Genomic DNA, 11,862 nt, shown 5'->3' with positions numbered 1-11,862 from the left:
GCACATATTGTCCTGTACTGCCTGCCTGCCTATCCATTCTGGTGTTTTTAATGGAGCTGCCCCTCATTAGGGCAGATCAGCTGCAGGCAGCTTGGCAGAACATTCCAGCAAGTTACATGCAGTTTGCTTGTTAGCATTGAGGGGAAGGCAAGTGAGCACTTGCAGGTGTGTTGATGGAGAGGGAGAGGTGGTGGATCAGTGCCTCAATGATTGGGGACAGGGGAGAGAGAGAGAGGTGTCACACAGCCATCAGAGTCCAAAGGAGATGGGGGCCTTGTGCAGGAGGGTCCAGGGTGGGGGTGAGGGGGATCACCCTGCCTGATATCAGTAGGGTGGAGGGGGGAGGGTGGATCTCTCTGCCTGAGGTCAGTGAGAGGGAAAGGGAGTCAGCTGCCACTCTGCCTGAGATCATTGGGGGGGGGGGGGGGGGGAGGGAGTCTGCTGCCACTCTGACTGAGATAGGTAGGGAGGAAGGGGGGTCCACTGCTACTTTGACTGAGATAGATGGGGGGAAAGTGGGGAGGGGTCCAGGATCATTCTGGGTGGCGGATTGGTGGGGGGATAAGGGGGTCAGTAATGTTGCGGGGAGAGGGGGGGGGGCGGGGGGCAATGTCTGTGGGGACCAGGGGGAGGCATTATCCAGCTCGGGAGTGAAGTGGTTGGGGAGCGTTATTCTATCATTTGTTTCTGAGCATGTGCAGTTGGAGGCGCCGATCAGAGCTGCAATGCTTTGGGCGTGATAAGCCACGCCTACAGGCTTCTGCAACACGATTCGGACTCGCTGATATTTTTGCAGGCAGAGTGCATATGGGAGCGCTGGAAAACGGGTCTAAAAGTCAGATCTGAAACACTCCCAGTTTCAAGTCCACCCAGCACTTAGAATCAAATGGTAAAATAGGGCCCCATGTGTAAGCAAGTGAAAATACTTCCATGTTTTATAATCGAACAGTCACAAATTTGATTCAGATTAGTGCTCCAATCTCAGGAACACATCCTTAACTGAATCAATCTTAACATGGCCATTTCCACACGCTTATGAACTTTTTTGAACAATTTAATACTAGCAATTAACAAAGGGCACTTGACTACTGGAATCTAAAGCTTTCTACAAACTGAATTGAGACGTACCAAACTAATCTCATAGGAAACATGTAGCCATTAAAGAAATTAGACTTTCACTAGTCAAATCAAGATTTAAACTCAGGTCCCAGAGGTTACATGACAGACTACCGACTCATTGTGACAACCAGTCCTGATTTTATAGTTTATTTTTAAATGCATATTTGCCAGCTCCCTTGGTATTTTGCAAAATCTACAAATTGTCATGTCAGGATGTTTAGAAACTCCCTGTAGGCATAAAGAAATAATTAATGAGTTTAAAGTTTTCCCATTTACTAATGTTAACAAAGATGTGGCATCAGTTAATGAAGGATACTCATTTCACTTTAATTAGTGAATGGAAGGATTTTTCTTGGTTCCAAACAAGCTACTTCTCTTCAACATTATAAAACCCATCACATTTTTACTTCTCTTCAGCTCTGAAGAAGTCATACGGACTCAAAATGCTAATTTCTCTCTTCAGGGAATATAGGTTTAGTTTATAAAATCTCTCTTCATAGAATAATCCTCTCATCCTAGGAATCAGTAAGTCTTCATTGCCCTTTCTCAAAGACAAGGTTATCCTTCCCTAGTTAAGGTGAATAAAACTATACACACAATACTTTGGATGTGGCTTCACCAACAAACAATGGTTGTCTGTCTATAAAACAATAGTTTGTGCTGTGGTGGTCAACAGTCTTAACTTTATTTATTAGTCACAAGTAAGGCTTACATTAACACTGCAATGAAATTCCCCGAGTCACCACCTGTTCGAGTCAATGCACCTAATCAGCACGTCTTTCAGACTGTGGGAGGAAAGTGGAGCACCCAAAGGAAACCCATGCAGATTCAGGGAGAACATGCAAACTCCACAGTCACCCAAGCCGGGAATCGAACCCGGGTCCCTGGCGCTGTGAAGCAGCAGTGCCAACCACTATGCTACTGTTATAGCTGGTGTAGCTCAGCATCTCCACTCATGGCAGTCTCTGCTATATTTTCGCAGAAGATGACAGACATTGGTCTCAGAAGGTGCATGATTCACTGGCTTCTGTTTTCTCTGGGCTCTCTTCTTGCCAGCTGAGTTTTATAATTCTGCTTGCACCTTCCAATGCTGTTCCAAACCTCACAGACATCAGTGACTCTCTTGTAGTTGTCAATGTCAATGTTCGTCAGCTTCATATCTCACTTGCAGGTAACCTTGTAGCTGAGATACTGATGCCCAGAAGGTTGTGACCCATTGGCCAGTTCACCGTACAGAATGTCTTTGGATATATGGTCATCTTCCATTTAATGAATGAGACCAAGCCAACTCAAATACATAAAATAAAAACAGGAAGTGCTCAAAAAACTCAACACATCTGGCAGTATATGTGGAGAGAAACAGAGTTAAGGTTTCAAGTATAATGACTCTTCTTCAGAACTTGCACTTGAAACTTTAACTCTATTTCTCTCTCCAAAGATGCTGCCAGGTTTAATGAGCTTTTCCAGCACTTGGTTTTTATTTCAGATCTATAGCACCTGCAGTATTTTGCTTTCATTCCAGCTCATATATTGTTGGATTAGCAATGAGTGCAGGCTGCAGAAGCTCCAAGTTGTGTGGAGTTTTCTCGTTCTCCCTGTGTCCGCATGGGTTTCCTCCGGGTGCTCCAGTTTCCTTCCACAGTCCTAAAGACGTGCTGGTTAGGTGCATTGGCCATGCTAAATTCCCCCTCAGTGTACCCGAACAGGTGCTGGAGTGTGGCGACTGGGGGATTTTCACAGTAACTTCTTTGCAGTGTGAATGTAAGCCTACTTGTGAATAAATAAACTTTACTAAATAAACTTTACTTTAGGAACTAGGGCAGCAGATGGATGGGAATGCCACCACCTGCTGGACCGATCGGAGCCCTGAACTGCGCATGCGCAGTTCGAAAAAAAATCCGAAGCAGCGCGCCCGGCCTGGGAGAAAAAAGCAGAGGGGGGGGGTGGTGGTGGTGGAGGAGGAGAGGGGGTGTGATGGGTCCATCTGGTTCACCAAGTCAGTTACAATATTGCGTTCAGCATCTACTGAACCATCTCGGATACAAAGGATAATGGCATTAGGGTCCTGCATGTAAGCCTTGCTTATGCTTAAAATTATATCCTTGGTGTCGGCAGCCATTCCTGATGTTACAGTACTGATAACACCAGGAAGATCAACCAGTACCATTCATTATCCTTTGTATCCAAGATGGTTCAGTAGATGCTGAATGCAGTATTGTAACTGACTTGGTGAGCCAGATGGACCCACAAGGCAGAAGGACCATCTTTGTGTTGACCAAAGTGGATCCAGCTGAGGAACATGCTGATGCGCGATTAAATCACTCGGTAGGCTGGATCGTACCCGGGAAATAAAGGCTTTTATTAGTAACAAGAATGGAGCATACTGCATAACAATACAATCCCAGACTAAAGGGTCACCAGGCAGTGCACCTTTATACTCCTACAGGTAGGCGGAGCCAACCTGAGTGTACCACAGAACAATACCAACAGGTAGAACACCCCAACCCTAACCCCAACAGTGACAACAGTAACATATGTACAAGTACCCATAGTGCTAACCATCTATGGTTCAGTACCCATAGTGGTAACCAACTATGGTTCACCACACACTCAGCTTATCTTGCTAACGGAAGAATGGTGGAGGGAGACCAGCGATCGAGGTAGGTTGGGGGTGTGCTCTGCCGAGGGGGGCCTGCCTCCCAGGGGGGTCTGATCCCGGGGGAGGGGTCTGCCGGGGTGGTTAGCGGGGGGGTCTGCGAAGGATGGTCGAGGAGGATGGCGACTTCACAAGGGCAGAAGGCTTCGGAGGTTCCCCTGCAGAATAGAAATCTGCTTTGGACTTTTATTCTGCAGGTCGCTAAAAGTGCGGATCCGGAACAGGCCAGAAGATGGTAAGGTGGGATTTGGCGGAAGGGTTGGGCGCGCGGTTCATTAAGTCGATTTAAATGCATGCTGATGCATTTAAATCGTCGGGCCGCCCGATTCGGGCGCGGGTCGAGTGTCGGTAAAGCTGCAAACTGCTCAGAATCTGGTGCAGATCGCGTATAGGCCCGACGCCCAACTTTACCGCGATTTCGCGCCAAGTTTTGGTAAAATCGGGCCCGAAGTTTTATATATAAATTTACAATAAGGTGGCAACATGAAATAGCTCTTATTCTTCATTTTTCCTTGATCTTCTCAAACCCACATTAAATGGAGCTCTGATTCCCTCTATTCCAGCACTAATATTACCAGAGGGATCGAAAACAAACTTACAAAGCGAAAAGATGAGTGACAAAATGTTCTTTGACTACTGAACTATTGGCTGGTACAGGTTTGCTTAAGGCAGGATAAAATTTAATACCGGTTCAGGAATGAATGGGCAATCAACTTATTCAATCAATTGCTGTATAAAAATTACCATTGTGCACACTCAAACTATAGTTCCACTCACACAAAGGAGGAGTATCCTCTCACTTTGAAAAAGAAACGTGAAAATAATCACTGGCCCCAAGGTCTACGAAATAGATTGAAAATCTCTCCAGATCGAAGTCATTAGATCTCTAGCTGTAGCATACAAAATGCTCATGATCATCAGGCCAAATGTCATGCCAGAGTTTACAGCCTGCTATCTGGTAAACTTGTCATTGCCCATTTGATTTCCTTGAGCCATTGCATAACAAATAGATGTAAAGCTATGATTAAAACATTGTGACACTCTCTGTGGAGGATTTGGGACCTGTGTCAGTACAGCAAGGAACTGTGTGCCTCTTTAACCAAAAGATTGATTAATTCAATCATAGAATCCCAACATTTCAGGAGGAGGCCATTCAGCCCATCAAGTCTGCACCAACTCTCCAAGAGATCATCTTCCCTAGGGAGCTGACAGACAGTCATAGTCTCAGGATTGAGCTCTAAAGGTCGGGTGAGAGATTGAAGGCAATCATGGGATTCTGTGGAGCACATAGTAGGGTTAAGAGATTAAAGACAGTTCCAGCGCTTTGCAGGCTATGCTGTAGGGCTATGCATGGTACGCGTTCATGGTCCCGCTCCACAGAGGTGCAAGACTCGCGTTCTCAATGAGGATCAGCTTGGTATGCAGTGGGTTGTCATTATCACACACTTGGGCGTGATGTATGGCTCAATACTGGGCTGTAGATGATGTGGTCACGATCATGAGAAGTATCAACATCCTGGAAATGGGAAAAAGGTAATAAGTAGTGGGGAGGTCACTCAAAACTCTCTTTGGGCAGTGGGGAGAGGGAAGGATGGTGAGTTCACTTCTTTTTGTCATTGTGGACACAAGCTCAAGACAGGATGCTGTGAGGGCACATGGAGGTCCACAGTGATGGACCTGGGGGGAGGGCAGGAATGCCCACAACAATTACTATGCACGCCAAGGTTTCTGGGGGAAGCTGAGAAATGACCAGGAAGAAGTCCATCTGCACCTTGTGGGATTCCAGGTTGATCAGAGGAACGTTGAATCATGACACATGGGGAGGGTCAAAGTTGGGCTCAAACTAGAAATGTAGCTCCGCCATCTTGGGACCCCTGAAGCAATGATGCAGTTTAAAATAGAAACTGAAAAGAAATTTCTGCTGGAAGGGTCTGAGGGAGAGCAGGAGGAGTCCATGGCTGGATATGGGGTGATGGGGGTTGGGGGGTGGTGGGGGCACCCTCATACTCACTAGGTTCTCAACATATAGATGAAGACTCACTGATAGAACTCATGAACAATTCATGAAGTCACAGTTGGAATCACTAACAAATGGCGCACTTTTACACGATGCGGCTGTTATTAGAGTCACATTAAAGGTGAGCTTGGAAAATTGTGAGGGATGCGGGCAGTGTCAAGGTGCCCAGTGGGCACTGCCCGGCAATGCCCCTCTGAACACCTGGGGGCTTCAATGGCCTCTGATCCCCAGCGAGGCCATCACGTCTGATCTCCACTAATGAAGGTCAACTATGATCCTCGCCGGTGTGAGGTCTGACCGGCAAGGGGGGTAAGTGTCGGTGAGGCTGGAAGATGCCATGTGGGGACCGGTTAATGGCATGCTAAGCCAACAAAACAGTGCCAGTAGCATTGCATTCAGTGCAAAAATGGGCACAAACTTTACTTTCGCTCCATACGCAATCTTACCACCTTGTTGCCCCAAGACTTAGCATGCCATTAAAAAATGTACTTGGCCTGAAATGAACAAATGCTAACTTTCTTTTTGCAATGTTAATCTGTATTTATCTAGACTGCAGATAAGTACAGAAATTCACTCTGTTTGATACATTTAAATAGGGAAATGGACAACGACTATGACAGCACTTTCAGATTTGCATCTCTAACTGTGCGTAAGCACTTGACTCAAGTTGCTGCCTGATTTGTGCATAAATAATAGAGTGCCATTAGTCTCATTGGTATTTTTAAAGTAACTTCTGGGCTCTTATCTTTAAATGTTTTGGTTTTGATATCCATGTTTAGCTACATGTATAAAAGCAGTGGGCGGAATACATACCCAAAGATAAGGATGGAATTGCCACGTGCTTCCCTAGAATCATGCATCTAGTTAATTTTGTGAATTTTAAGCACAGTTTATAAACATTCAAGAAATTGTTTATATATTCCTCTCAAGGTAACAATGAATGCAGAGCTACTAAAATATGATCTGTATTTGTAAGAATTCCCATTACAATGTATATACAATCATTTATGTCCGTAAATGTTAAATAAACAGTAAACAGAAGAATATTAGAATACTCAGCTTACTTTATTCATGAAGGAAAGAATCAGAACTTATTGGTGAAATATCACAGCTTCCCTGCACATAAAAGAAAGCAATACTCCTTTGTCTACCATTGTGTGTGTTCTCTTTCTAAATTCAAAGACATTCAGAGCCTCTCTATCCTGCTTTGTTAAGGTGCCCAAATCTATTTTCTGAAGAGCTCCTTCTGAATGTTAGAATTATATTAAAAGTTTCCACAAATCAAATCCTTTTCAGTTGTCATTAGCACAACTCTATAACTCTATTAATACACACGGAGTAATGGATGGTGTTGAAACCCAACCTTTTGGTGTTTTGAACAGAATAGGATCAGACAGGGGACCCAGGCCTTTGGCATTCCGTCCTTGAATTCGGAAATAGTATACTGTGTCCAGGTTGAGATCCAGAATCTGATGGGTCAGTCTATCACCACTCACTGACTCCATTGCCCATTCATCAATTGGTGCATTCTTCTCTATTGTATAAAACAAAGAATAGCCTAAAGGCAAAGGGAAAAAAAATCATTAGAACGCATTAATTAGATGGGTTCAACTTTTGTGTGACCTCCACAGTTTTTGTATTGTAGAATAGTTTTCAATATCATCGCACAATAAATGTATTTATCTTGGCTCCTTTGATACAGGAAACATACCAAAGTACTTCAAACAGGAGAATGAAATGGCTAAAAAAAGTGGTTCAAAGCTGGAAGGTTTTTAAAGCTGGATAGAGAAGCAACAAGGGGAGTGGTGTCTAGGGAATGAATTCCAGAGTGTAGGGTCAAAAGACCTAAAGGTTCTTCCACCAGTGATGAAGTAGAGGTCTGGGGAAGTTCTCGCCAGAATAGCGAAGGGCACAAGCTGAAACATAGGACAAGAGGGGATTGCAGGAAGACAATGCTTCAATGCTGTGCATAAATGAGACAAAAATAATTCTCACTGAAAACTGATAGGGAGCAATTAAGAGTCAGCAAGCAAGAAAATTCAAGCCTTTATTTGGTACACACACTGTGTATCTGAGCTGGACAGAGCAGAAAGGTCTCAAATTCTATCCTACGTTTCTGACAAATTATGATCCCATTATGTGCGTTACAATTGTTCTTAGCACTTCTGAGATAAGATGGAGTAAATTTCTGCTTCGGATCAATCTCCAGTGGCCAAAGTTGGATCACACAAAGGCAAGATTTTCTGTGACAGACTCATACTCAGCAAAGATAGCCTGTTGCTGACAGTTAACTAGGCTCAGACATGAGGAATGACTAATTGGCCAAGATGTCAGAGGTGTATCCATGAAACCATTATCCAGGCAGCACAGTAGCACAGTGTTTGGCACTGCTTCAGAGCGCCAGAGACCCGGGTTCGATTCCCGGCTTGGGTCACTGTCTGTTTGTACATTCTCCCCGTGTCTGCGTGGGTTTCCTCTGGTTTCGGCCCACAGTCTGAAAGACGTGCTGGTGAGGTGCATTGACCTGAACAAGTGCCGGAATGTGGCGACTAGGGGAATTTCACAGTAACTTCATTGCAGTGTTAATGTAAGCCTCACTTGTGACAATAAATAAACTTTTTAAAAAATTATCCAGCAAGTGAGCACAAAATTGAAAGCTTTTGAAAAAAAAGTCAATGATGACATTTATAACATGGGAAGTCAACTTTAACACTTTATAAATACCACCCTCATCCTGAATTAAATTACAGCCTTCAAATCACACTAAGCTATTTATTTCAAGCTGACGTAACTTAAGTCATTAACCGGTTCACTCCATGTAGTTGTGAAAATGATATCAGGATCAAAAGATTAACAATTGTGCTCTGATCATTGAGGTTTGACAATACATTAGTCAGCAATTTGATGAAAAAGGTTTAGCTCAATTGGTAAAATGTTATAAAAATTAATACTCCATGTCCCTGAAATAAAGGAATATCGGAACAGGAATATTCCATTTGACCCCTCTACCATGTCCTACCAATTGATTAGAGCAAAGCTGATCTGCGTCTTCATTCCATTTACTCATCTTTCTTCCAGAACCTTTAATACAAATATCTATCAACCTCAGTTTTGAAGTTTTCAATTGATCCAGCTGCAACAACTATTTGATGGAGACCGTCCCAGATTTCTATGACTTGTGTACTGTGTGAAGAAGGTACCTATAGCATATGGACAGCTGCAGTTCTAAAAGGTGGTTTCTCGAAAGGACAATCAAAGGTGAGAAATAAATGTTGGCCTTGCCAGGGATGCCAACACCCCATGAATGAAATAAAAAATGGTCCAGCTCTAATTTTAATGTTGTGTCCCTTTGTTCTGGACTTGCTTATCAGAGAAAATATTTTTTATCCATCTACCCTATTACCCCTTTAATCATCCTCAAAAATCAATTTGAACATCCCCTAATTTTATATACACAAGGGATTGCAAGATTAATCTATGCAACCTGTCCTCAATTTAACCTTTTATCCCTGGTATCATTTTGGTGAACTTGCACTCTACCTGGTAGATTGAAATGAAGTACCCAGAACTGAACACAACAATTTAAATAGGATCTAACCAGCGCTTTATTATAATTTTATCATAATTTTCACCCATTTGTCTTCCAGCCCCCTTAAAATTAAAGTCCATATTCCATTAGCTGTACCTGTCCATTAGTTCTTAATGATTTCTGCACCTAGATCCCTAAATCTCTCTGGTAATTCATAGTTCCTAGATTGTCACATTTTACAAAAAACTTTGATCTATCTTTCTTAGATCCAAAGTAGATGATCTCATCTTTCATGTCTCTTGTTCATCCTTCAAGGTGACAGTGACCATGTCCATTATCTGGTGTGTTTGGTAGGGTGTTCTGATGGATACCCAGGTGAATGCTCATGCCAATGTGCCCAGACAGTTCTGTAGAACAGAATATACTGCAGACGACTGAGTTTTGTACAAGTTGCTGACTTGCAATTTCCTCTCCTTGCATTTTCTATCTGCCTGACATGCATTTGCTTTTGAAGGAGGCTACACCACTTTCATTTGGCTGTGCCAGGGCAAGCTTCTTCCAGGGCTTGAAGTCAATGTCAAAACTCCTAAGTGAAGCTTTCAGAGTATCCTTGTAGTGTTTCTTTTGACTGCCGTGAAAGGGCATCCCAGATTCAAGCTCTCCTCAGAAAGCTAACTTTGGTAAGCGAGTGTCAGGCATTCAGGACCAGCCCAACGCACATGTGATTGTCTCAATATGGTGTGTATGCTTGGCATGCTAGCTCGGGTGAGCACCACAGTGTCTGGTGTTTTGTTTGCTCTGATCCTCAGAAGCTTCTGGTGATAGCTCAAGTGAAAGTTGGCAATGGCGCTTGTACACAGTCCATGTAGAAGAGTGGATTGTACCAAAGCTCTGTAGACTTTCAGTTTGGGAGGCAGACTTACCCCTCTTTGTTTCCAACTGAGGTCCAAAGTCTGCCAGAGGCTACACTTGCTTTCACAAATATTGTGTGTTCTTGTCATCAAGAACATACAGAGTATATTGCTGAGATAACTGAACTTATCCACTGCCGACAGTTCCATGATAGCATGCTCACAAGTGTCCCAGATGATGGTCAGTCTCCTAACCTATCCAAGTCACAAATGGAGTTAAACAGAGCTGCGCGCCAGTACCAACCCTCTCCAGTATGTTTTTCGAGGTCATGGTCTTTCATCTCTACATAGCTCCTTAGTTCTATCCATGGTGTATACTGGGTGAGTGGCTAGAGAAGTGGCATGGGGGTATGAGGGGGCATGGGGGTAGTAGGGATTATGGGTTGGCATGGAGGTGGCATAACCAAGACTAACAGAATGGAACAAGTGTCAAACAAGTGCTCGTGTGGGTGCACACGATTATAAACTGTAATCAGACAAAGGAATCCTTTCAACCAGTCAAAGCATTTCTCTTCATTGTTAGTTGGCTATTACATTTTCTGCAAAATGTGCTTATTAGTTCCTGTATAATCTTGTCACTCTTACTTTGTCTGTCACCATTATTGTAACGTATTTCTTTGAGGAGCTTGTGTGAATTAACTTCTTAGAGCCCAGAATTGTTCTTTGATAAATAAAAGTAGAATGATGCCGTTAACTAGAAACAAACTCCAGGTCCCAAAATCTTAAATATATGCGGCATGGTAGCACAGTGGTTAGCACTGCTGCTTCACAGCTCCAGGGTCCCGGGTTCGATTCCCGGCTCGGGTCACTGTCTGTGTGGAGTTTGCACATTCTCCTCGTGTCTGCGTGGGTTTCCTCCGGGTGCTCCGGTTTCCTCCCACAGTCCAAAGATGTGCAGGTTAGGTTGATTGGCCAGGTTAAAAATTGCCCCTTAGAATTCTAAAATGCATAGGTTAGAGGGATTAGTGGGTAAAATATGTGGGGGTAGGGCTGGGTGGGATTGTGGTCGGTGCAGACTCGATGGGCCGAATGGCCTCCTTCTGCACTGTAGGGTTTCTATGATATGATTTCTATGATTAAAACCTTACATCAGAGCAGAATTCCTATCAGCGTTTCCCATTATAAATTCCTTTTGCTATATTTCTAATAGAAATATTTATGTAAACTGTATTCTGTAATTATGCTGTTCAGCCTGTGGTAGTATTGCAATGCCTCAGTTTTACATCACCGTTTCACAGTGTTTACTATTTTACTATAAATAATACTATAAAATTAACACATGCTGTATAAAAATATAAGGACAGAATCCATGACTCTAAAATGGGGATTCAATTATTATTCACTCTTTAACCTTGCTTTTGAAGGCTACACAGTCTTGAAATGGGGCACGATCACACCCATTTTTTGGAGGAATAAGATCAAATATTGTGGGAATATGTCCAGCCTGAAATATGCTTGGCCACATGTTGGGCCAGGTGATATTCAGGTGTCCCTGACAGTCACACAGAACAGGCATCAGCCCTCTTGAGTCAATGTGGTGTTTAATGCCTATTTAAGGACCTTTCCCAGCCATGTACTGGTCTTGAGCTTTTTGGTTCTTATTGCAGCTTAATCAGTGGGCCTTAAAGGC

At 43.4% G+C, this 11,862-nt stretch overlaps 1 protein-coding gene across 1 annotated transcript in view; it reads right to left on the bottom strand.

Moving 5' to 3' along the window:
• dcc (DCC netrin 1 receptor) overlaps positions 1-11,862 on the bottom strand; it is an 868,461-nt gene that overhangs the window by 120,415 nt on the left and 736,184 nt on the right. Inside the window, exon 20 of the mRNA XM_078241787.1 lies at positions 7,156-7,350. Within this exon, the coding sequence (XP_078097913.1) occupies positions 7,156-7,350 (195 nt within the window). The remainder of the gene's footprint in view (positions 1-7,155; positions 7,351-11,862) is intronic.

Source organism: Mustelus asterias, chromosome 1 (assembly GCF_964213995.1).
Source record: "Mustelus asterias chromosome 1, sMusAst1.hap1.1, whole genome shotgun sequence".
NCBI lineage: Eukaryota > Metazoa > Chordata > Chondrichthyes > Carcharhiniformes > Triakidae > Mustelus > Mustelus asterias.
Note: the sequence above shows the minus strand (reverse complement) of the source record. Positions and strands in the feature narration are given on the sequence as shown.